The sequence below is a fragment of the Lissotriton helveticus genome, chromosome 4_1 (assembly GCF_964261635.1).
Source record: "Lissotriton helveticus chromosome 4_1, aLisHel1.1, whole genome shotgun sequence".
In the NCBI taxonomy this organism is placed as follows: domain Eukaryota; kingdom Metazoa; phylum Chordata; class Amphibia; order Caudata; family Salamandridae; genus Lissotriton; species Lissotriton helveticus.
In genome coordinates this window covers 2,029,390,096-2,029,416,794 of record NC_136063.1, presented here as the reverse complement: position 1 = coordinate 2,029,416,794, position 26,699 = coordinate 2,029,390,096, and the positions used below count along the sequence as shown (strand labels likewise).

Here is a 26,699-nt window from a genome sequence, read left to right as displayed (position 1 = left end):
CTAGAGGGCGACGGTAGCACAGGAGACACTGGTGGAGCTGTGCGGCAGCGGGGGAGCGACCTGGCCTGCAAGCAGGGTCAAGGGTCACTCTGCTGAATTCAAATTGACATGTAAAGTGCACTATATTCAAAGAAACCAAGGATGGAATGGGAATTCGATGTGCACCTCGTTTTTAACTATAGGAAAAGATGATATGGTAAACAAAGCCTTCCACCAACCAGTACAACTGTTTTTTTCAAGGAGATGCCAAGGTCCGAATGGGCATTGATACTCCCCTACTTTCTCCACTTTGAACGTGGTAGCCGTAGACGGATTAGATATTTAGTGTACACAAACCTGGAATACTCCCCCCGCCCCCTCCCAGAACTAGTTGTGTACCCTCTTCTGTCCAAAGTCCAGGTGTCTGTGCTGTCAAGTCAAATATTTATTTCATCAAGATTAAATTACACCTAAGCCAAGGGCCTGCAGTATGGAATGTGACAGTCGGTAAACCTTGCTAGCGCCACCATTTACTGCCTGCTCTTGAGTCATTGGCTTTACACGGTCTTCAGATTTGCCTTTGTCTCACTGCTATTTTCCTATACAGGCACTTCTAAAAAAATAAATGTGTTTTTCTTCTTCTACCACTTCCACCTCTTGAAAGCAACAACCATTCACTTCTCATTCAGTGCAAACAAGTTTCACAGTAACACCCTGAGGCTAATGCTCCTATTGTGCTGTCTAGTTCTAGTACACTACTAGTAAATATGCAGCATATGTGACATAATATAACGTTACATAAATGTTCAAAGCGCACGTTCATCCTAAGAGGTTCCTTGGTGCTGAAATAGCAGATTCTTATTGTTACCCAACTCACTACTGTGCCAGTCACTCAGTAATGATGATCAGTACATGCTCACTTGTTCAGTGACTTTCTCAGGGCTGCCGCTCACCTCTGACTATTCCTCATGAAGGTGGCAAGATTTGCCTCAATCTCTTAATCCGCAGGGCGTGCTTGGACTTTCCACCCATCACTTGATAGCCCTACAGATGCGAAAGTGTCTAGTGAGTAAGAACTGATATGTGAAATGTTAACTAAGAGTAGGGCGACTTGTATTACGCACTTTTAGGGCTGCAACGTTTTCTGCACAATTATGGATGCGCTGCAGCTGCATAATCTTGCAGCATTATTTGCAGATTTTAACTAAGAATTGATTTAAGATCAAACAGATTAAAAGTTACTAATAAAAACGCAGCAACACGTGTTACCGCATAGTTGAAGGCTCTTGGCAACCGTTAATTGGTCCACTATCTGTTGCTTATTGCTGTATGTAGGGGTTATTTTGGCACTAATGACGTGAAACCTTTGCCAGAAAATGTTAACCTGTGTAGAAATGACAAAATAAGTAAGTAATACTATTCCAGATGTGCTGCTTTATGCAGCATACTTTGTCTTTTCTTGATACATAATTTAGTCAACCCCGCTGCATAATCTGGCCCTCCAGTGGCCCTGGCTATGAGGTAGTGCTGCCTCTACTAAGTCACCCAAGGATTTTTTTTTTAAAACAGATTTTATTGAGTTTTAAAATAGTTGCATCTCATACTTCACTTGTGCCATACAGTACATGTGAGGTGTTATTCATATATTTCTGTTTCCCCTTAGTAACAACAGTTTTACCACCCTCTCCCGCCCCTTTCCCCCCTTGAGTTGCAGCTGCTTCTGGGTAAGAGTCAGAATGTCATATAGTCGTACAGTGGGGTCCTTCTTTTAGCATCCTTGGTACTGTGCAAGCACATATGATGGGGTTAGTGTCGGGTGGTTGGCCAGCTTTCACGCTGTCAAGCCTGGCTTCCCTTCCCCCCAGTCAGGTAAAGGAGGGCATTGAGGGGCCTGCTCTCTCCGCTTCCTGCCCAAGTGCTAGTAGTTTGTCCACTAATCGCTCCCATACCAATGCATTGTCTAGTGTATGAATGCCCCGCCTTGCTTCCCTCAGTAGGAATCTCCCTTCTGTGCCTGCCCATTTTTAGGTCGCACATTCGAGACCTCTTGTATGTACTTACCATATACGTAAATGTACTTTGTGCGCTCTGGAGATCAGCCCTAGGACTTGTCTTCTTCCACTTAGGGACTTTTTTTTCTGTTCAACTCCCTCTATTTAACTGTCTTGATAGAAAATGACCAGCAGAGGTCAGTGAAATACCAGAATAGCTTTTTACTGAGACTTTCTTATTTTAAATTTTTATGGCAACTGTCTCAATTTAACTTTCTTGATAGTTTCAAGTTTCAAAGTTTATTATGTTTTGGCTCTCAATGAGGGCCACATAAAATTAGAGACACCATTATACAGTTAAAATAATAGAAAAGTAACAACATACAGCGAGAAAAACACATTAACAGCGATTAAGCGAACATCAACATCTCCCTGTAATCATTAATAAATATTTAAAAACCCTTTAAAAAATTTAAAAATTCTAAAACAAAACATTTCATTTGGAGGGCAGTAAAGTGCATGAAGGAACAATTTAACATTTACAATTCCCAATTGTAAACAAATAGGTTTTATCCATTTATGGCGCAAGGAGCGTAATACAGGACAAATAAACAAAACGTGGTTACGGTCTTGTACAGCGTTAGTACAAAAATTACATAATGGGGATCCCCCATACCACTTTGCTAGGAGCGAGTTGAGAGGAAGCAAATCATGTCGTAAAAGGTACCATAGTCTACGAACTCCATGAGGAATATTCCAGATAAGATATTTTTGGGTTTGCTTGGGGATATATGTTTTTAGGAGGGATTCCCTGTCATATAATCTGGGTTGGGCAAGGATGTCCAACTTATAACACAGATCCCACGATGCACTTTTTAGTTTAGCTTTTAGTTCTAGAGGAGAGAGTAAAAATAAGGTACTCTCCTCCAACTCTAACAGGGCTGCTGCCTTCCTAAAGTTTTTTACTAGTGACGAGAATTCATTAAGATTGCCCAATAATTCCTTTTTAATGAGTTCTCTTAGAGTACCTGGTTTACCTCTAGCTAAACAGGCTACCCATCTTACAAGAGCAACCAGCCCCTGTGCCCAACAACTTCGAAGTCCGAATTCCAACCTACAAGAAGAGGTAGAACATGCATTATTAAAAGATGAAATTTTCCGCAGTACCTTTCCTTCCATTTTTTGAAGAAATCCCCAATGTTTCAGCTCTACTAATTCGATTCCATATAGTAGAGTCGCTGGAATTTTTGCTTTAAAAACCTCCAAAAAGAGTGAGAAATGTCTCTTCCCGGTAGCATTATATAGCGAACATAACCCCATACCATGGGCCAGAGCTTTGCGAGAGTGAGGTTCCGTGAAGATTTGAACCCGTGTTTTTAACATTGTCGCAAATACATAATTTTGGTATCAGTGAACCACAAATGATCCATCTAGTATATCCTGGTGTTTTCGCTATGCTACGAGCAAGAGCACTCCTGTTACAAACACATTTCTGTTCTACCCATGGCATCCATCTTAGAACACGGAAGCCATTTTGTATTCTTTGCCCTCACATAGTCAATGAACACGCAATAACCTCTTTCAATTAAGGACACGTAGGCTTTAGCCGGCAATTCACCTTGCTAGTGACACGTGCACCTTAGGCAAGCAACGCTGTGGCAGCATGACTCAGCAAGAGCTGCCTCCCCAGCCTGAGGCCAGTCCTGCTATACTGGTTCTCGTGTCCGTTGGCCTGATCATGATTAGGCGGCCGAAGCTGGTAGCCTTGCCCATTTACGACCCACAAACATCTCTTATCCTACTGTTCTATCTTCTGCACCTGGCTCTGCTCCTTTCCTTCTGGGCCTTTATTAGGGGGAGGTAACGAAATTTACGATGAGGCGGTCCGGGTCTTGAATGAGAAATTGACATGGGATTATGATGGAATAGTGGGAACCCCTCGTTCGTAATGTTTTGACATCAGATATTGTTGACGATTCCTGTGCAACGCCAAATATTTATTGTTTAAGATACAAAGGTTTTTGAATGTGCTAACATGTAAAGAATTTGCCTGAAGCCCAATATTCAGTATATAAGGAGCAACCCTCTTTGTACAAATTGAACAGGCTCCTAGATACTGCCCATGTGTAGTTTCTGTGACTTCTGTGTCCCTGCAGTAATAAACCTTTGGTCTTTGACGCCACCATCGAGAAGCCCGTGTTTCTGTTTGTTTGTGCACCGAGGCAGGTAGAACTCCGGGGTCTTCGGGTGTTATCCCTGACACCTCTGGACGGAACCAAAAAGTCCAGAACTCCAATTGGCGCCCAATGTGGGGCGACGTCATTCGGTACCGGTCCAAAAGCCTGAAGAGTTCGAGAAGCTTCGTGTGAAGATTCCAGAGGGAGGCGCCCCACTTCATCGATCCCGGCATATCGCAAAAGTGGCCCGACGTTCTCTTCCACGAGGGTTCCCGTTCGGATGGCTACAGTGGTCCGTTGCTTTGACCGTCGCCCTGTCTTGGACCCGAGGTGCAGTCCTTAGTACGGCGAGACGTGACGGGTTTCTCCTTGGTGACGTCTTCAGTGCCTCAGTTAAGTATTAAGTGGTTGCTAGTTGGTTACTTCGTAAGGGTTGCTCCTGTTTGGATAATCCTTTTAGTTTTTGGTTTGGTTTGGTTTCGTAAGATTATCACTGGTTGTTCCGGTTAAGATAATCATTTGGTTTAGTTTGGGTATCGATACATTTGTTCGCTTTGGTAGGCCTAAGTTCTTGGTTCAAGTGCGCACCTTTTGTTTGTGTTTTGTCTGTTCTGTGTTCCGGATTATAAAATGGTAAGTCGGAAAAATTGTATGTTGTCTTGTTTTAGTTGCAACAGTGATTCCCAGTTGGAGGACTCGTGTTCGGTTCCTCCGATTGGAACTCCCCTTTATGATCTATATTGCAAATTTGGTGTGGGCCCTATCTCTTATAACGAGGTATGGATCCACTATACAGAGAAAGATGGTGTCCTTAGTTGGCCACTGCATGGTAGTTTTGAACCCCAAGTTCTTGATAATTTAGAAACTAAATTGTTCAAGAAGAAAGCCCGGCCGGCAATGTTTGATTCTTTCCGTTATTGGCGAAAAGAATCTAAACAGAGAGAAATTAAAAAGTTGAAGAAAGACCAGAAAAAGCAAGAGTTGACTTTAGAACAGTCTGCTAAGCAGCTGCAACTCAACGAGTCTGAGAAAGCGATGGAGGTGGCCAATAGAGAGCGTAATTTAGCGATAGACAAGTGCTATCCTGTTTTGCCATCGAGTACAGCTAAGATAGTAGAGGACCCCGAAAAGGATCCCCTGTTGTCTTACTTGTTACGATCACCCCCACCGTATGCACAGGGTGCTACGGCTCCACCTATACCAAATGTTCAATTACCGGTTGCTGGACAACCTGGTGTTCCTGCTCCTCTGAATCAAGTTCCTGTACCTCCTGTGGTCAATATTAATGTTCCTTCGACACCCCCTCTTCCAGGGTTGCCGGCTTCTTTACCTATACCTGTATCGCTCACACCTGCTAGTTCACAGGCTATTTTGCCCGCTACTCCTACTGTTCCTGTTCTATCTGCTCCAACTGCTACTCTATTTACTGCTTCTGCTAATATTATGACTCCGCTTTCTGTTCATCGGAGAATCACTGATTCTGTCTCTAATATTCTATCTCCCTTCTATAAAACTCTGATTAAGACTCCTACCTCTGACTCTGTGCAGAGACGTAGTCAGCTTCCCAGTACTGAAGAGCGAGGAATATTAGATTCCACTGCTCTTAGATGGGTTTCGAAAGTTGGAAGATATAATGTACAAGATGTATTAAATACATTTATGCAATGGAACGAACCGACACAACGATATGTGTTCGATGAAATGTGCTTCCTTCTACGTGAGGAATTGGAAGAGGATGACTCTGAATCAAATAGGGAAGAATTAATTAATGTTCAGAAAGAGTTTGCTGCAGGTATGATAGTTGGTCAAAATATAAAAGAAGCGATGGAACTGATTTTAAGTTATAGGAATGACCCATCCCTTCGTTCACCGAGGGAGTTAGAGAAACGTAGTACGAAACAAAATCGTCAATACCCAATGAGGGAGGTTCCACCAATTTGGCGTGAAGCTGTGCAAGCTAATGTAAACCTTGGTATTGCAGCCGCTCCAGCCCAATTCCAGAGAGTATGGATACATATTCCATGGAAGCGAGCTGAAGTATTCGCAGTGAAACAGGCCTTGCCAGATCCGCGTAAAAATCCTGCAGGATACTACAAAGAGTTGGCTCAGACAGTCGACGCTTGTGTATTGAATCTAGCTGACATAGATCTGCTATTTGGTAATGTAGTACCGCAACCAATTTGGGCTAAGATTCGTAAAGAGAATCATCCAGTTGCCCTAGATGGTGATTGGGCAGCTATAATTGCAGCGGATGGTCAACAAATAGGTGGTTCTAAACCTGAACCCTTAATTGCTAATTTGCCTGGTAGAATAATCGATTTAATGAAAACCCTGATGCCTGCATTACGCGTTAACTGGGACAAATTGTCCGCGTGCAAACAGAAGAAAGACGAAAGCGTCTCCGACTTTTTCACAAGATTCGAGGAGACTTTCGTGGATCATAGTGGTCAGGATATGAGCACAGAAGGAGGCCAGAGATTATTTGTTGATAAATTTGTGCACAATCTGTTGCCAGAACTTAGTGGTAAATTAAAGAATTCTGAAAGTGCGTGGGCTGTCTCTACGACTGCGCAAATACTTGCGACTGCCCAGTACTATGAAAATAGGGATAAAGAGGAGAAAGAAAAATCAGATAAAAAGACGAAAGATTTAAAAACTAAAGTTCTTTTACAGCAAGCATATCCGCCTCGCATGAATAATTCTCATACACAGCAAGGGTCATATCAAAGGACGGAGTATAATTCTCAGAGGCCACAGTACCAATGGAATCAGTGTGCTTATTGCAAAATGGAAGGCCATTATAAGACTGAGTGTCCAGTCTTAGCGCAAAATAATGCTGCGACAGCTCAGAGAGGTCGTGGTAGTTCTATACAAAACTCTAGAGGTCGAGGACGAGGTGCTATGCCTCCACAGACAAGTGATCGCCCTTCTAATCATTTCGATCAGCGAAATGGACAATCTGCCCAACAAAATAGGTCTCAACAGTATCATGTTGAAGACTACTATGAAGCTAGTGAGGAAGTTCAGCCAAGAGAGTACTAGGACAGCCATGGACAAAGAGAGGGAGTAGTATCAGTTCCAGTAGATCAGAGTGGGCCTTATGTCACAGTAGCAACATCAGGTATAGTCGAACCGTTTCTCTTGGATACTGGTGCAGCAAAAAGTTCTATCATACATGCGAAACTCCCTGGCGCACCTTTGTCTGGCTCAACAAACGTTTCAGTAGGTTTTTCAGGCGCCCCTGTTCACAACCCTGTTTCTGGTCCTTTGTCTATTTCTGTTGGACCCTGCCACTTGAAAGCTCCCCTGATTTTGACGACAGGTTATAATGAAAATCTGCTTGGTTTAGACTTATTAAAACGCCTGTACGCGACATTGTACTGTTCTCCGGCAGGAGTACAGCTTACGTTGGGTAAAAGAATAATTTCTCCGATGTACTTGTCGATGGATGCGCTCCCACCAGAGCTGCGTTCTCTCCCTGACACTCTTTGGGCGACTGGTCCTAATGATGTAGGTCTTTTAGAAATTCCACCATATGTAGTAACTTTGAAAGCAAATGCCAAACTTCCACGAATACCACAATACAAGATCTCGAGTGAAGGTGAGCGTGCGCTCCTACTGATAGTGCAAGATCTGATCAAGAAAGACGTTGTAGAAGAAACTAGAGGTAATGTCTGTAATAGTCCTGTACTGCCTATTTTGAAACGAACTGACCCAACAAAACCTCCAGTATATAGGTTTGTAATTGATCTTAGAGAGGTTAATAAAATTGTGATTCCACAGTTTCCTGTGGTTCCAGACATTACTGCATTGTTAACGTTGATTCCTGCTACAGCAACATGGTTTTCGGTTATCGACTTGAAAAATGCCTTTTTCAGCATTCCGATAGCTGAGGAAAGCAGAGATATCTTCGGTTTCTCTCTAGGAGGACGAAGCTTCAGGTTTAAACGTGCTGCACAAGGTTATTGTGAAAGCCCGTCCATTTACAGTCCAGCATTAAAAAGCCAGTTAGATTCCTTTGTACTTCCTCCTGGTTCTGCTTTAGTACAATATGTCGATGATCTTCTAGTGGCTGCCGATGACAAGGAAACTTGCAAAACAGCTACAATTTCTTTATTGCATCATTTGTCAAATTTGAATCACAAGGTGTCACCTTCAAAAATGCAATACTGTTGCCAAGAAGTGACCTACCTAGGTCATCTCTTGTCAAAGGAGGGAAGGAAGTTGACCCCAGAGAGAATAAAAGCAATTACACAGATGAATGTTCCTAGCACGCAGAGAGAAGTACGTGCCTTTTTAGGTATTACCTCATATTGTAGGCAATGGATCCCAAATTTTTCTCTCTTGGCGAAACCGTTGGTAGCTTTGACTGGGAAAAATGTTCCGAGTCCAGTGCCATGGTCTGCCGAATGTCAGGAGAGTTTTTCTGAGTTACGAAATGCACTGTGTTCAGCTCCTGTATTGGGTACACCCGATTACAGTAAGCCATTTACGCTCTATGTCCATGAGAGAGAAGGTTGTGCATTGAGTGTTTTGACACAGAAATTTGGTGATAAACAACGCCCTTGTGCGTATTTTCCATCAACGTTAGATCCGGTAGCTAGAGCGTTGCCTAGTTGCTTGAGAGCTACAGCCGCAGCTGCAGCCTCCATTCGACAATCTGCTGGTTTAGTAATGAACAACATGCTAGTGGTTATGGTTCCTCATGCTGTGGATACACTCATGAACCGAACCAAGACGCAGCACCTTACCAGTGCTAGATTATCAGGTTACGAACTGACATTGCTAGCGAGTCATATTCAGATCAAAAGATGCAATGTATTGAATCCAGCAACATTGTTGCCGACTAGCCAAGAGTCGAGTGATTCCGAACCACACGACTGTTGTTTCAGAACTGAGGAAGAAACAAAAGGACGAATTGATTTAAAAGACACTCCATTATCAGATCCAGATGGCACGTTGTATGTTGATGGGTCTTGCTTCAAATTGGAGAATGGTGATGTGACTGCTGCCTATGCAGTAACGACTTTGAGTACGATTGTGGAGACTGCAAGAGTGAGTCAGAATTCTGCCCAGGCTGCAGAATTGATCGCGCTAACAAGAGCGTGCGTTTTAGCTAAGGGAAAGAGAGTGAATGTGTTCACAGATAGTCAGTACGCGTTCGGCGTGGCCCATAGTTTTGGCCGTTTATGGAAAGAGAGAGGTTTCATTACGTCCCATGGGACTAAGATTCAACATGGTCAGCTAGTTAATGACTTGTTGGAATCTCTAACCTTGCCGACTGAAGTTGCGATTGTGAAATGCAGTGCTCATAAAGCAATCACGGATGATGTTGGTCGTGGGAATGCTTTTGCTGATGAGACTGCAAAACAGACAGCTAGAAATATGATGAGTAGAATGTATGTTGCAACGTCTGCAAGATGGATTTCTGAGTCTGGAATGTGTGAGGACACAGTGGAAAGCGTGAAAGAAATTCAGAAAGAGGCGACTGAGGAGGAAAAGCTTGCATGGAAAGAGAGCACGGGTAAATTGGACCCGAGTGGGTGTTGGATTGACTTGTCGGAACAACAGCGTTGGATGTTGCCTGATGCGTATGTGCTTGCAGTAGTAACGATGGCACATGGAGCAGCGCACATCAGTTCTAAAGGGATTTGTAAGATGTTGGCTCCAGTTTGGAAGAATGATGGGATTAGTAAGTGTGCAGAGAGAGTGGTGAGAAATTGTATGGTATGCTTGATGCATAATCCTGGCAAGGGAATCCCCACACCTGCAGGTCACTTCGCTCCTCCTTCCTGCCCCTTTGAAGTGATTCAGTTAGACTTCATTCATATGGATCGTTGCAACAATCTAAAGTACGTCCTAGTGGTAGTTTGCGCGTTCTCCAGATGGATCGAAGCATACCCACTGAAGGACAATACTGCTTTGTCCACTGCCAAAATCCTTCTTAAAGAATACTTCCCCAGATTCGGAATGCCACGGATTGTATGGTCAGATAATGGAAGTGAGTTCGTAGGGAAAGTTATGCAGAGTGTGTGTGCCGGCCTAGGGATTAGACAAAAGTTTCACAGTGCGAATCATCCCCAGTCAGCGGGTTTAGTTGAGGGTTACAATGGCACCCTTAAACTGAAACTTGCTAAGATACAAGCGTCCACGGATTTGCCCTGGCCAGATGCACTGCCTTTGGCTTTGTTATCAACAAGAGCAACTGTACATTCTAGAGTAGGGCTTAGTCCATATGAAATAATTTTTGGTCGTCCTGCAAATGTTTGGGGGGTACCTAGACCGAAAGAATTTAAGCAGCTGGAATACCCAATGTTAATTGATTACCTTTTCGACTTGACTGCTAAATTGAGCCTTATTCACCAACAGGTTTTCGATGCATTGCCAAAGCCACCGCAGAGTCCAGGTCATCAGCTGAAACCTGGGGATCAAGTAGTCATTAGAAATTTTGCAAGAACGAAAAATCTTCAGCCCAGATTCGTCGGCCCCTTCCAAGTCTTATTGGCGACGAGAACTGCTATTCGTGTGGCCGGACGGAAGAATTGGATCCACACGACACACGTCAAACGTGTGCCTCTGCCACTTCCTTACGACAACTGGGTAAAGAAAGGAATCAGTGCCTCTGAGGCAGAACAAATACCCAGTTTCATCCCTTTCAGTGATGCAGAACTGATCACTGATACATCAAACTCTGACTCTCCTCCTGAAACTGCTCTTTTGAACCCTGAACATTTGCCATCTGCACCAAAAGAACATTTTGCATCATCAAAAGCACTATGATGATGCAGACGCTGCAGTAGAGATTGAAATTACAGCACAGCTCAATAGCGCTTCCTGTCTGCAGCAAGCACAAATGCATGCAGTCTACCATACTTTGCAAAACATCTATACAGCTCACACACCCTCACTCACACCCCTCACAACCCTCTCACCCTCACTCAGCCTAACACCCTCACCCACCCTCACCCACCCTCACACACACACCCTCACACACACACCCTCACTCACCCTCACTCACCCTCACTCACCCTCACTCACCCTCACTCACCCTCACTCACCCTCACTCACCCTCACTCACCCAGTGCTACAACACATATTGTGTTACAATAGGTGTCACATTTGCAAAAGATAAAACTATTGGCATTGTAAATAACAAAGCTATTAATTTCGCTATTTTCAAAACAAGCACATAAATAAAAAATGTCCTTTACAATACCAATAGCTCAAACTTTCCTAATGCGAGACCTAGTGCATTGCTGTGCTTCTCTCCCCTGCTGCACTCTCCTGCTCTCTAGAGATGTGGCCTAACGACCAGAACTGCCATCTAAGTCACGTAAATACAAAACATGTTGCATTCCAAATGCTATAGGTGTCGCATTCGCGAAAGTTATAACTATTGGCATTGTAAATGACAAAGCTATCAATTTAGCTATTTTAAAAAACAAAAAATAAATAAAATATTTGTCATTTACAAGACCAATAGCTCCAACTTTTCTAATGCGAGACCTATTGCATTTCCAATGCTTGTTTCCTGTAGCTTTCATTATCCTAATGTTGCTAAAAGAGGTTCATTTGGGTAGAAATTGATTCATGTTTGTAAAATCTAAATCCTAACCACTATGTTAGGTTTTACATCGTGAGTTTGTGCTTCTCCAGTCCAAGCACTCTTAAACATTCTGCCTACCAGCATGGATGACATGTGACGCCTGCACCCTGTAGTCCTCTTTGTCTTTATGTAACATTTCCTAGAGACTTATTTACATTCGTATGATTCATTGTCTCAGTACAATGTGTGTGTGATGTGAAGATCTCTGACACCATACTCTTATTAAGTAGAGCTATAAATCAAAAGAAATTCATATGAGAGAGTAGTTGTGGAGACTTGAGGGGCACTGTTGGAGGGTGGTAGTGAAGGAATTTGTGGAGAATGAGGTCATTGGGGGAGTGACAACAAGCATTGCAGCACCGGGCTCCAACTGAGCTAAGGCCGGCACTGGTAATACGTAACCAAGCTACACTAGCAATCCATAGAGGGCTTCATGTTTTTTTGTTGTGGCATGAACACTGAGAGCACACATATTAAAGCAGCCTCTTTTGGCAGGTGTTACTCTCTTTTGTAGGGTGACACTGTGACACCATGTCACTGGGACACCACTTTTCCATTTCTGGGCTTTGCTTTTATCTATCATTGTTATCAGATGTGTTGGTCCAATTGGAATGATTAAAAAAATAACCAAGACAACAAATCCCAGAAAGCAGTGGTGCGTTAAAGCAACGAATGCAAAAAGAACTGTGATTTCCTAGTGATATCACATCATCTCATCAATGTACCCAGCTGTATTATGCTGCCTTTTGGCAAGGTTCACGCCATAGAAATACCATGTACATACATAACGTACACAGTCTGCAACCAACATGATGTAAAACGTGTTCTTTGGTGACACTGAACTATTGTGACAAAGAATATTCTAAACTTTTAATCCACTGTATATGTTATTACACGGATGCGATTTTGTGTCTGAATTTAGAAACCACATCCCTGTATAAACGTATAGCTGTGGGTTAAAGTAAAAGGATACATTTTTTCAGAGTGGAGATTGCACCACTGACATCTGCGGACTCTCAGCTGGTTCACTTTCTAAATGTAAGTGTTTATATAAGTTACAACTAAACTGACTGTGAATAGTTTAACAGGCATTATGTTTGACCTAGTATAATGCCACAAAACCTCCAACATTACTCAGTGAGTTAAACGCTCACTGCTGAGCAAAGCAGTGGTATGTAAGCTTGATTCTGGGCTAGGCCAAGTCTGTCTTCCATCCTTTGAAGCCATTCTTTTTTATGCTTGCTCTCCCCTTAATCTCCCCGTGCCTCCCCGACTCCTCCCACAACACTGCTTGTAGGCCCCACAACATCCCTCCGAGGCCACTGCTTGTTTTGCTGATCTCCTATCTCCTGCCTGTTTGGTTAATTTTCACATGATTTGCAGTGCAGTGCCCTCATTCAATCTCCTCTCCCTACCCCCTTGCACAGTACTGCTTGCCCGCCCCCACCTATGAGATTGCTGTACTGATTTCTTATTTTAAACGAGTAGCTTTCATTTATATTGAGCCGACACCAGACTCCGTAGTCGGAGCTCTTACTGATGCACCATATTTATTCCCTATCCATGTTGCAGGGTGCAGTACCTTATGTTGTCAAGAGGTCCCAAGGGACACCTAGTGACAGCCCGTGGTACTACACCCTTTCCCTGCTTTGGGCACACTTAAACAGTAAATTTTGCTGTACCTGCAATAATGTGCTGTATAGCTAAATACTTATAAGGTCCCAAAGGTGAGACCAATTGTATTGGAAATGCTTGTTTAACCTGCTGTTTATAGAAAATCACAGGCTTCCTTGCACTACACTTTTTTCTTTCTGTTTGTTTTGTTAAAAATTCCACGTTTTGGCTATTTTTTCTTTCCTTTGTAAAATACGGACCCTGGATACCTTTAAACCCTCAAACATGTGCAAGACAAAAGGTAAGTATAACGGCTGAAGCATGACCTGCTGCAAATATCAACAAGCATTTGCAATGCAATAGGTCTCGCATTAGGAAAGTTTGAGCTATTGGTATTGTAAATGACAAATATTTTATTTATGTTTTGGTTTTGAAAGTAGCGAAATTAATAGCTTTGTCATTTACAATGCCAATAGTTTTAACTTTCGCAAATGTGACACCTATAGCATTTGTAATGCAATATGTGTTGTATTTACGTGACTTAGATGTATTGATATTACAAATAACAATGGCTTTTAATTTTTTTTAAATAATTAGTACTTGAATAAAAGTTATTGTAATTTATAATGGCAATAGCTTTAACTTTTCTAAATAACTTTTGTGAAGATTATGTTCAGTGTATTTTATTGTCACGAAATTCCAAGAACAGAAGTGAAATATTAACATCTTTTTGTGACATTTGTAATAAAGCTTGAAACATTGAGAGAATGTATTTGAACCAGTTGTTGTTGAATGGTTGCACAGATTGATGCGGTGGTGGCGGTGAGTGATGTTCTGGTGGGGATGAGTGATGCTGTGGCGATGCGATAGATAGATAGATAGAGTGAGTGCGATAGATAGAGGGAGGGCGATAGATAGAGGGAGGGCGATAGAGTGAGGGCGATAGATAGATAGGTGTGTTGTGTGTTGTGTGTGTGGTTTGTGTGTGGTTGTGTGTGTAGTTGTATGTGTGTGTGGTTGTGTGTGTGTGTCGTGTGTGTGGTTGTGTGTGTGTGGAGTTGTGTGTGGTTGTGTGTGCTGTGTTCGAGTTGTGTGTGTTGTGTTTGGGGTTGTGTGTGGTTGAGTGTGGTTGTGTGTGTGTGGTTGTGTGTGTGGTGGGTGTGTGTGTGGTTGTGTGTGTGGGGGTGTTGTGTGTGTGTGGGGTTGTGTGTGTGTTTGGTTGTGTGTGTGCGTTGGCTCAGCGAGACCTAAAAAAGTAGACACAACATGTAAATCGTTTTTTCCGTTTTTCAATTCGAGATAAAAAATCCAAACTCCAATTCGTGGGGTAATGTTTGCTGCGGGAAAACAGAGTACCCTTTCCTCCCTGAAAAAAATGACATATGGTAGGATTCCATCGTTAGATACAGTTTCGAAGCACAGCACCAGAACAAGCAGCAATATCGAGAGGTGGTGGGGGCAGGGTTAAGGGGTATGGAGAGACGGCACAGGCTGGGCAGGCTGCGATGGGCTGGTGGGAGGAGAAATGCGAGTGAGTCACTGACTGGCGGCCGTGAAAAGTAAAGTGAATAATTAGGGGAGGAGAAATGCCAGAGGACGGCCAAGCGCACGCTGGGGGAGCCTTTGAAGTCATGCGAGGCTTAGACAACAAGGCAGGAGGCAGGCAGAAGGCTTGGGGATGTGCTCGTGCATGAGCAATACAAAATAGTAATACACCAAAAAGTAGCTCAACAAAACAAAATACCCATGACAGACACACAATGAGTACACTAACAACATAAAACATAACAATGGAGTGGAGTGAGATCTCTGCGTGGAATTCGGGGAAGCCCCCACTTGAGATCGTAACACAGCCCTGTGCGGTTTCCATGTTTGCAGTACATTTCCAGCAATGAAGGACTCTGTATAAAAGCTGCGTGTTTGGCTGCTGCTATTTAGCCACGCTCATGTCCCGCCAGCCTCTAAGGTGCCGACCGGGAGAGGATATGGCGCACGGGCCTGAGCTTCCGGCTTTGGAATTGGGAAGCTGCGTTTGGAAACTCCATTGACGTCCTGTGATTCTGCGCAAGTCGCGTGCTCTCCCCGTGCCTACAAAAATGAACGTGTCCTTGTATGATGTAACTGTTGCTCTATAAAGCACTCCAATGCCTTTGGATCGGGTTCGGGCTATGAGTGGAAGAGGGGAAGTGAGTAAACCAGAAGGAGAGGCGGGGAGGAGGTAGCAGGAAGACCGGAGGCCAGAGCGAGGCCTGGGTAGGTGCGTGACCCATGCATTAATTGGATGGCTGGGCTCGGTCTGCGTCCCCTGCAGCGTGCACGAAGGAAGGAAGGCTGGCACTGGCAACCTGTCGGCTCATGTAAGCTCACAAAACACACGCATTACGAGCTCGTGGAAAGGGAAGTGACGCATTAATATAGTGAGTAACAATAGGGGAAAAGGAGAGAATAAACAGAGCGTAAGTGAGCGAGAGGAGAGGAAGACGGGGGTAAACATTGAAGTGTAAAGGAGAGAGGGGCATGAAAAGGAAGAGGATGACATGTGGCTCGGGTCTGATGCAATTATGCGAGGGAGCATGGTTGGGGAGTGCAGGCGGGGAGGGAAACCTGTGGGAGGGAAGCCTGTGTGTGGGAGGCTGATGCCTTTGATGTGAGACCAGGGGGGAGTAGAAATGCGAGGCACGGCCTGCGGCCGTGAAAAGTGAAGTGAATAATTAGGGGAGGAGAACTGGCAGAGGCCGGCCGAGCGCACGCTGGGGAAGCCTGTGGGAGGGAGGCTGATGCCTTTCATGTGGGGAAATGCGCGTGCTTGTGGTCCCGTGATTCACGTGAACTGTTGGAAATCCGCTTTTGGGGAGCCTTGGGTTCAAGTCTTGGTTTGACGGCATTAGACTCGCATATTCATTCCTGCGGAATAGGCGAGACCTAAAAATGCTCCGCTCTAGTGGGAGTTGGGGGGGGGGGTCTGGAGACTACTAGACGTTAAGTGGTTAAGATGTTTCACCCATTACATTACAGCTGGTACAAACATACATTGATTTTAAAAGCAAATGATACATTGTGTATGTTCAGCTTTGGTTCCATATCTATTTTCTCACTTTGGCTTTGGTGCAACAACATTTCTGTATTATGGATTGTGACGGAATAGTTATGCATAATTCACATTACAGAACTGGCAAAATGGTTTTGCCCTGGTAATTCCACCGTGTAAAATATCTGTATTCTTACATCCTTCTCTGTTGTATTTCACGAGTGTTTCCGTGATTCAGACGCTTTGATTGGCGTTATTTTTCTGTAGGTCAAAGAACACATTTAAAATCTATTTTACTTTTGTCTTCTAGCTTTCAAGATCGTCTCTTTGTCCGATTTGGAAATCAGCTGGAGAAACAGAAAATCATTTCCCCCTTTGCTCGTAAAAATTATACTAAAATCAAGACTTTTATATTTTGGGAAAAAAAGGAGGAAACCTGATGTACCTTACCAGGTAAACACAACTTAAATATTATAGTTTTGTGATCCTTCCCCAGGAAGCACAATGTGCAATCAAGTTGCCACTTGTCTATGTGAGTATGCGTAACAATTTAGAGTTAAATACTGCCTGTTTGTGATTATCTATATATTGACTGTGTAAACACGTTTTTAAAAGTTACAATGGGAGTTTAACAGGTTTAAAAACTATTTTTTAAGAAATTCATACGTTTACGTGCGAATAGTAATCTTGCATTTAGAGTTCTGAATAGCTGTAAGGCTGCATATTTTTGTTCCACAAAATGTACCCACAATAAAATAAGTGCAAATATTGAGTGAAATTAAGCAATGCTTGAAAAAATAATCAGCAATGTCATAAAGTCACTGTAGATCAATTTTTGGAGTGTACCAGACTAGGTACTGTAGGCTTTGTTCTTAAGTCAGAAACTAGTGGATATGTAGGACCTGTTTAAGTTTTCAAAGAGAGAACATATTTCGTGATTTTCTCTGGTTGATCAATGGATGTAAACATATAGATTTATGCTTATGCAAAATTAATTTTCGACTCAGAATGAAAAACAGGCCTTTATAGTTGGTGGGACACCAAAAAGGAGAAATCATCAGACAAAAGTGAATTCCAAGTGAGTGACAAAGGAGTGTCCTTCTGAAAGCAAATCAAACCAAAGATATGTTTAAATGAGGTGTCATTATTTGAGTTATTAGTCCACGCATTTACTTTGTCACATTTTAATCTGTCCTAACCTAGACGTTGGGTATAATTTCAATATCCCAGGTGTTCAAAATTGGGTTTGTGGTTGGCAGAGTATGAACCCTGCTTGATCAGGTACCCCAATCCTAGTCAGGATAAGTCAGAAGTACACTTTAAACTGTGCTCACTGTCTGGTACCTTGGCACAGAACAATCAGGCTTTATTTAAGAGCCAATGTGTAAAGTATTTATGTACACAACACACAGTAACACAATTAAATCACCACAAAAGTCTCCACAGCAGTTAAGAAAAATACAGAATATTTTTATAAATAAAACCAGACCAAAACGACAAAAATCGAATTGGTAGATGTCGAGATATACATTTTAAAAATTTAAATACAAAAATAGCGATTGGAAGCAAATAGAGCTTAAATAATTAATTGGGTGCACTGGACTAGAACAAAGTCAAGAGTTCAGACGGTCGTGATGGGGCGCCGGCCAGCTAAGGGACCAACACAGGGCCTGCTGAACAAAAGTACCTCAATCCTTTTGAATTTTTTTTATTGAGCAAAGCAGAGGATAAACAAAAGAAGAAAAAAACATATATCCTATTACAAGGGTTTTTAGCAGCTCGGGGTAACATTGAGTAAAATCATCATATATTTGACCATAATTATTCTGTACATAGCAGCTTATACATCACTGTAAAAAAAAAAAAGGCAAAAAAATTCTATTCCCTAATACCATTTTGCTATCACAATATGATAATAAAGGGCCCTAATTCTACATATTCGGCTAAACTTGTTGTTATTCATAAAGTGCCTTGTGCAAAAAGTGCTAGATGTAAAATACTACCATATTATACCAACACACTATTCCCCCAGACCAACTTAGCTGGCCTCTACTATCAGTAGTAAACAAGAAGAGTGTCAAATGGTTATACCAGGCCACAGTCAGGAGCAGCTAAGAAAGGGGTTGACGGCCTCACTCAGGACGTTCAGGAAAGCCCTCACTCACCACCTGGTGATGACATGTTTCATCATCGGGCCCCACCAAAGAGACCGAGTGCCTCTTTGGTGTGCTACAACGCCAGATTTACTGCAGAGCAGGATAGTGAGATTCAGACGTGTTGTGCAAAGTAAATTTAACTAATGAGTGGTGAGGGTTTAAAAAGTCAGTAGTGTATCAAACCATTTTATTCTTTGATCACTAAGGACGGGTTATTAAAATTTTATGTGTTTGGAAAAGAGTCCACAATTAATTAAGTGGTAGTTTCCTTACAAATCAGTCGACATGTTTCAGCCATGAAACGGTGTAATGTTACCAGGCATTCATCAGGACCTATTGGTGTATTAAACCCTGGCGGTATGGACGCGCTAAGGCCCACCCTTACCTAGGGACGTGAAAGTGAAAATAACAAAAAAGGGTGAAAAAGTGCAAAAAAATTAGGAAGAAAGATTTGCTTCCTAATTACTCCTGGTTTAGGAGGCTTCCAGCTTTATGGTTTCTGCACCTGGAAATAACAAAAGGACATAGACGTACATGTAGGACAGAACAAACGTTTAGTAATAGTACTGATCGCAGTTATAAGTCTATGGTGCTCCAGTTCGTGGTATAGAGACATTCGTGGCAAAATAACGATATAGTTATCACCACCATAGCCCCTGGGTTCTTACTCACTAGCAGGAAGGAGGTGCTGTGTACTATACGTGATACGAGATAATCGTGTTGGTGAAAGTAAAAGGGAAGTAAACTTCCTGGTTGCGATCAAGATTATGGTATGATCGCTTCAAACAAAATTAAAATGTCTCACTTTTGTGGTGTCAGGGAAGTACACCATGGGTCACAGGAGGGGGGTGGGAACGTAATTGGCACACCCTGCGCGTTTGTCAAAAAAGGAGTAAAGAAAGACATACAATGAGTCTGTAACACAGCGTCGGTACTTCGCTTATTTGATGAAATGGCAGTTGAGTTGCAGCTTCTACTCACGCCCTCGACTCTCGGCACCCTCAGTGTACCTGCATCACCCTCAACTGGACCCCGAAGATGTGGACGCGGGGCCGGGAGTTCTGTATATACCGGTTAGTCAGAGGGGCAGTGATTGATTTCCGGGTGGGGCGTGGCCGAAGACGGAATGCCGTCGACGCCCTAGTTTAGGCCAATCCGAGAGCCTTCAAGACGAGGTGGTCACGTGCTCGGATCGAGTATGCTCGTTGTTAGGGAAACTGGGCACGTCACCCTGCGCGCTCGCATTCGCGAAGGCGGAGATGACGTCCTACCGCGTTGCTATGGTGATGTGAAGCAATGCGGGAGAACGTAGCGCATTTGGTACGCTCGTGTCAGAATCTCACATCGTCATAAGTGGACGATGCGAGTGAAATGCTCCTTTAGTCACGTGCACTTGAGGCCGTTTTTTTGTGACGAACAAGTGCCACGTGCAATTGAGGACTCGATTGGCAAGTAAGCTAATATAAGCCAAGACTAGAGAATAGTTAGTCAGTGCAAGAGGGCAAAAAAAGGTCGTTACGGTGCCAGGTAACTCTCATGCACTTCCATACTAGGTGGAGAGCGTACAGGGTATTGTACACATTATCTAGTGCGTAGAGGGTGAGGCGGTGCATTAAGACTGTGAGATGACATGTCATTCTAGCTGCAAGGTGGTACCTAATTGATAATAATGTCTGAGCTCACACAATGTTCACTTGATCACGGAATTCCAGGGGATGTCATCATTCAATCCAATGAGATGGTTCCCAAGTCTATATACCCATCGTTGTTCTTTCTCAAAGAGGCGATTGCAGATATTGTTGCCACTGTTCAGATATTCAATGACCGTCCATTGCATATCATTAGTTGTATGGTTGGTTTCCAGAAAATGTCTGCTCATTTTTGTTGTCGTTTTTTTGCACCTGATATTGGAACGGTGCTCACAAATTCTTTGTTTGACCTTCCTGCTAGTCATGCCCACATAGCGTAGGTCACATGGGCTCGTGATAAGATATATCACGTTTTGTGTGTTGCAGTTGGTGTGATCTCTTTGAGTCCACGTTTTGCCTGGCTCGAGCTCAAGTGTTTTAGAGTGTGTAGTGAGATGGCAAACACTACAATTTGAGCAGGGGAAATGGCCAACCACTTTTGGTAGGCCCCATGAATCAGTGACTGATCTTACTGTGTCAGGGGCAGCAGGTTTCGGTCGTGTATGGACCAACGCATCTCTTGAGCTGCGTGCTTTCTTAAAGGAGAAAAGGGGTTTCTCCCAAGTTTTGTTTGTACTGGACAGGATTCTCCAGTTTTTGTTGATCAATTTCTTCATGTAGTTAGACAAAGTGCTGTTTGTGGTTAAACATGTTAGTGGTATGTCTTTGGGGCCACTGACCTTATCCTCAAGGAGTGCCTCCCTTGGCTGGTTACGCCCTCTTTTGTAGCCTTTGTCTACTATTGCTGCTGGGTAGCCTCTTGACTTCAGTTTGACTGAAAGGTCTGCAGATTGAGTCTTGAAATCCTGCAGATCAGAGCAGTTGCGTCTTAACCGCAGGTACTGGCCATATGGGAGATTTTCTTTCAGTGGGCGGGGGTGGAAACTGGTAAATTCTAGGAGATTGTTTTTAGCGGTCGGTTTATGGAACGTTTTTGTTGTAAGTCTTGTACTGGTGACACTGATCGTTACATCCAGAAAGGTCGCCTCTGTCTTGCTAGTTGCATGTGTCAATTTTAGATTTGGGTCCAGGGTGTTGATCCAATTAAGAAAAGCCTGTAGCTGCTCATCATTGCCGGTCCATATTACCAGAATGTCGTCAATGTAACACCTCCAGACTTGTATGGACTCAGTGAAGGGGCTATTTGGTTGTAGGATGTATTTTGATTCAAAATCTGCCACGTACAGGCCCGCCACACTAGGGGCAAATGTGCTGCCCATTGAAGTTCCAGTGCATTGTAGGAAAAGGTTGCCTTTGTAAGAGAAAAAATTCTCTTTGAGTGCCAGTGTTGCACAATCCAGAATCAACTTCTTGGACGCCTGGAATTTCCAAGGTATGGAGTCTAGAGCCGCCCCCAGGACCTTGATGGTATCGTCCTGAGGGATACTGGTGTAAAGGCTCTCGATGTCAAGCGTCACGAGTGTTACTGTATTTTCTGTGAGTAACAAAACCGTTCCATAAACCGACCGCTAAAAACAATCTCCTAGAATTTACCAGTTTCCACCCCCGCCCACTGAAAGAAAATCTCCCATATGGCCAGTACCTGCGGTTAAGACGCAACTGCTCTGATCTGCAGGATTTCACGACTCAATCTGCAGACCTTTCAGTCAAACTGAAGTCAAGAGGCTACCCAGTAGCAATAGTAGACAAAGGCTACAAAAGAGCGCGTAACCAGCCAAGGGAGGCACTCCTTGAGGATAAGTTCAGTGGCCCCAAAGACATACCACTAACATGTGTAACCACATACAGCACTTTGTCTAACTACATGAAGAAATCGATCAACAAAAACTGGAGAATCCTGTCCAGTACCAACAAAACTTGGGAGAAACCCCTTTTCTCCTTTAAGAAAGCACGCAGCTTAAGAGATGCGTTGGTCCATACACGACCGAAACCTGCTGCCTCTGACACAGTAAGATCAGTCACTGATTCATGGGGCCTTTCATGGGGCCTACCAAAAGTGGTTGGCCATTTCCCCTGCTCAAATTGTAGTGTTTGCCATCTCACTACACACTCTAAAACACTTGAGCTCGAGCCAGGCAAAACGTGGACTCAAAGAGATCACACCAACTGCAACACACAAAACGTGATATATCTTATCACGTGCCCATGTGACCTACGCTATGTGGGCATGACCAGCAGGAAGGTCAAACAAAGAATTTGTGAGCACCGTTCCAATATCCGGTGCAAAAAAACGACAACAAAAATGAACAGACATTTTCTGGAAACCAACCATACAACTAATGATATGCAATGTAAATGTAAATGTAGTATACTTGTAAAGCGCACAGCTGCCCCAGCAACGGGGCGTCCCGGCGCTGTATAACTCTGGGGAACCCGTCCTGGCTTTCCCTGTGGGATGGTCCCTTGCTGGGAGTCCCCAAGGTGGAGCCAGGCATCCCCGGAATTGGTGAGGCCGTTGTGGAGATTAGGCAAGCTAATGCCCAGAGTTGCCGAGTGGAACCCCAGATTAGAGTAAGCACCGAAGCGAGAATTATCGAGTCCGCTGACCAAGGTCCACGACCCTGCCGCGTCGGGAATTGAACCCTGGTCCCAGGCTGACTTCTGCTCTCAGGCCTGCCGCCTCTAACCAGTGAGCCACACTACTCCACAACCAGTGAGCCACACTACTCCCCAATGACGGTCATTGAATATCTGAACAGTGGCAACAACATCTGCAATCGCCTCTTTGAGAAAGAACAACGATGGGTATATCGACTTGGGACCCATCTCATTGGATTGAATGATGACATCTCCTGGAATTCCGTGATCAAGTGAACATTGTGTGAGCTCAGACATTATCATCAATTGGGTACCACCTTGCAGCTAGAATGACATGTCCTCTCACAGTCTTAATGCACCGCCTCACCCTCTACACACTAGATAATGTGTACAATACCCTGTACGCTCTCCACCTAGTATGGAAGTGCATGAGAGTTACCTGGCACCGTAACGACCTTTTTTGCCCTCTTGCACTGACTAACTATTCTCTAGTCTTGGCTTATATTAGCTTACTTGCCAATCGAGTCCTCAATTGCACGTGGCACTTGTTCGTCACAAACATTTTTTTTTTGCCCTCCGGCCTCAAGTGCACGTGACTAAAGGAGCATTTTACTCGCATCGTCCACTTATGACGATGTGAGATTCTGACACGAGCGTACCAAATGCGCTACGTTCTCCCGCATTGCTTCACATCACCATAGCAACGCGGTAGGACGTCATCTCCGCCTTCGCGAATGCAAGTGCGCAGGGTGACACGCCCAGTTTCCCTATCAACGAGCATACTCGATCCGAGCATGTGACCACCTCGTCACGGTTTTGAAGGCTCTCGGATTGGCCTAAACTAGGGCGTCGACGGCATTCCGTCTTCGGCCACGCCCCACCAGGAAATCAATCACTGCCCCTCTGACTAACCGGTATATACAGAACTCCCGGCCCCGCGTCCACATCTTTGGGGTCCAGTTGAGGGTGATGCAGGTACACTGAGGGTGCCGAGCGTCGAAGGCGTGAGTAGAAGCTGCAACTCAACTGCCATTTCATCTCATAAGCTAAGTACCGACGCTGTGTTACAGACTCATTGTATGTTTTTCTTTACTCCTTTTTTGACAAACGTGCAGGGTGTGCCAATTACGTTCCCACCCCCCTCCTGTGACCCATGGTGTACTTCCCTGACACCACAAAAGTGAGACATTTTAATTTTATTGTTTGAAGCGATCATACCATAATCTTGATCGCAACCAGGAAGTTTACTTCCCTTTTACTTTCACCAACACGATTATCTCGTATCACGTATAGTACACAGCACCTCCTTCCTGCTAGTGAGTAAGAACCCAGGGGCTATGGTGGTGATAACTATATCGTTATTTTGCCACGAATGTCTCTATACCACGAACTGGAGCACCATAGACTTACAACTGCGATCAGTACTATTACTAAACGTTTGTTCTGTCCTACATGTACGTCTATGTCCTTTTGTTATTTCCAGGTGCAGAAACTATAAAGCTGGAAGCCTCCTAAACCAGGAGTAATTAGGAAGCAAATCTTTCTTCCTAATTTTTTTGCACTTTTTCACCCTTTTTTGTTATTTTCACTTTCACGTCCCTAGGTAAGGGTGGGCCTTAGCGCGTCCATACCGCCAGGGTTTAATACACCAATAAGTCCTGATGAATGCCTGGTAACATTACACCGTTTCATGGCTGAAACATGTCGACTGATTTGTAAGGAAACTACCACTTAATTAATTGTGGACTCTTTTCCAAACACATAAAATTTTAATAACCCGTCGTTAGTGATCAAAGAATAAAATTGTTTCTGATACACTACTGACTTTTTAAACCCTCACCACTCATTAGTTAAATTTACTTTGCACAACACATCTGAATCTCACTATCCTGCTCCGCAGTAAATCTGGCGTTGTAGCACACCAAAGAGGCACTCGGTCTCTTTGGTGGGGCCCGATGATGAAACATGTCATCACCAGGTGGTGAGTGAGGGCTTTCCTGAACGTCCTGAGTGAGGCCATCCACCTCTTTCTTAGCTGCTCCTGACTGTGGCCTGGTATAACCATTTGACACTCTTTTCTTGTTTACTGATTATAACCGGGGAATAAGAGTGTTGCTTAACTCTCCCTACCTCTCCTCTTGTTGAAGCTCTACTATCAGTATACATGAAGTGTCTTGTGCTAAAGTGCTTGGATACAAAATAAGCCCCATTGCTATAAGGAAGTAGAAGGCATAAATTCATCATATGTTTGACAATAGTTATTCTGCATTTATCAACTTACCCATCACTTAAAAATTGCATAAAAAAATTCCTATTCCCTAATACCATCTTGCTATCACAATATGATAATAGATGACCCTAATTCTACATATCCGGCCAAACGTGTTGTTATTCATAAAGTGCCTTGTGCAAAAAGTGCTAAGTGCAAAGTACTACCATATTATACCAACACACTATTCTCCCAGACCAACTTAGCTGGCCTCTACTATCAGTATACATTAAGTGTCTTGTGCTAAAGTGCTTGGATACAAAATAAGCCCCATTGCTATCAGGAAATAAAAGGCGTACAGTGCAAACTTACATACACATCTTCAAATTGACATATTATTACTATAGAAATATTATGTGGAGGCTAAAAGTTCCCTGTTGTTATGATACTTCCAATTTTTAATAAACTTTCTCGTGGATCCTATTCTTTTGGCATAAGCCTCTTCAAAATTTTGAGTCCGACTCATCTTATTCCCCCATTTAGAATAAGATGGTATCTCCGTTGACCTCCAGTTTTGTACTATTAGGGAGCGGGCCAACAACATACAGATTGCCATATAGGATTCTTCTGACCTAGACAAATCGCTTCTCTTCTTTGAAATGCCAAAGAGCGTGAGCTCCGCTTCGGGTTCAATTACCTTGTTAATATCCCGAATGATTGCAGAGAAAATTTCACACCAATAATTGCCCAGTTTGGGACATGTATAAAAAGTATGAAGCCAATCTCCCCCCTCCAGGTGTTGGTATCTAAAACATCTATTTTCTACACCCGAAAAGCGCTTATTTAAAGCTTTGGGGTTAGATAAGCCAGCCAGCGCGATATAAAAGACATTCTCTTGAAATTGGCTGCACGAAGAGTCTTGCCACCTAACTGGGCTATCCGTTCCCATTCCTGTTTTGAGAAGGACAGTTGGTTTCCTGAGATATTTTAACTAACATTTCATCAACTAAGGGAAATTCTACACCCTTTCTCAGAAACTTGTAACAGTTACCTATCCCTGTTAATCCTATTTTATATAGAACAGTGGCCAGGGGAAAAGTATCTTAATCCTTGTCGCAAAAAAACAAACATATACAGTGGCAATACTGATGTAGATTCACTATATTATTTCCACTGTGGTACAGGAAACCATTCAAAGTGACCCAAAGTAATTATTGCTTATTTCTGTATTTTTTATAGAAAAGTTTTTTCTGTATTATTTTTTTCTTAAGTTATGAAAAATTCTTTTAAATGTTACAACCATCACATCCTACACAGAAACAATTTGTTTGTGGATAAATAACAGGAAATGAAAAACATGTAGCGTACTCCATTTGAAATCCAGTGGACATACGGGTTGTTGTCATAGATGTATCTTTATTCGAATTTGGCCATATAAAACACCGCCAGCTCCGGCGCAAAGGGACAGCCTATCGCTGTTCCTTTGGTCTGGAAGTAAAAATCATTGCCCGATTTAAAAATAATTTTTACGAAGAGCAAAACTAGCCAATTTCATGATAAATTCTGTTGGTACCCTTGTTGGTTTGGAACTTTTTTCTAAAAAGGATTCTATTCCAGATAATCCATCGTCCTGCGGTATCGGAGTGTTCAGTGACACTACGTCAAGTGTGACTAATCTGTGTGTTCCTGTATCAAAATCTATAGTCTGAACTTTGTTTAAAAAGTCAGTTGTGTCGCGGAGGTAAGATGGTA

General features: G+C 43.3%; 1 protein-coding gene across 1 annotated transcript in view; it reads left to right on the top strand.

Annotated features, from left to right (window-relative positions):
• Positions 1-26,699, top strand: part of RADX (RPA1 related single stranded DNA binding protein, X-linked) — a 395,634-nt gene that overhangs the window by 14,971 nt on the left and 353,964 nt on the right. The window contains exon 2 of the mRNA XM_078688667.1: positions 16,706-16,848. Within this exon, the coding sequence (XP_078544793.1) occupies positions 16,706-16,848 (143 nt within the window). The remainder of the gene's footprint in view (positions 1-16,705; positions 16,849-26,699) is intronic.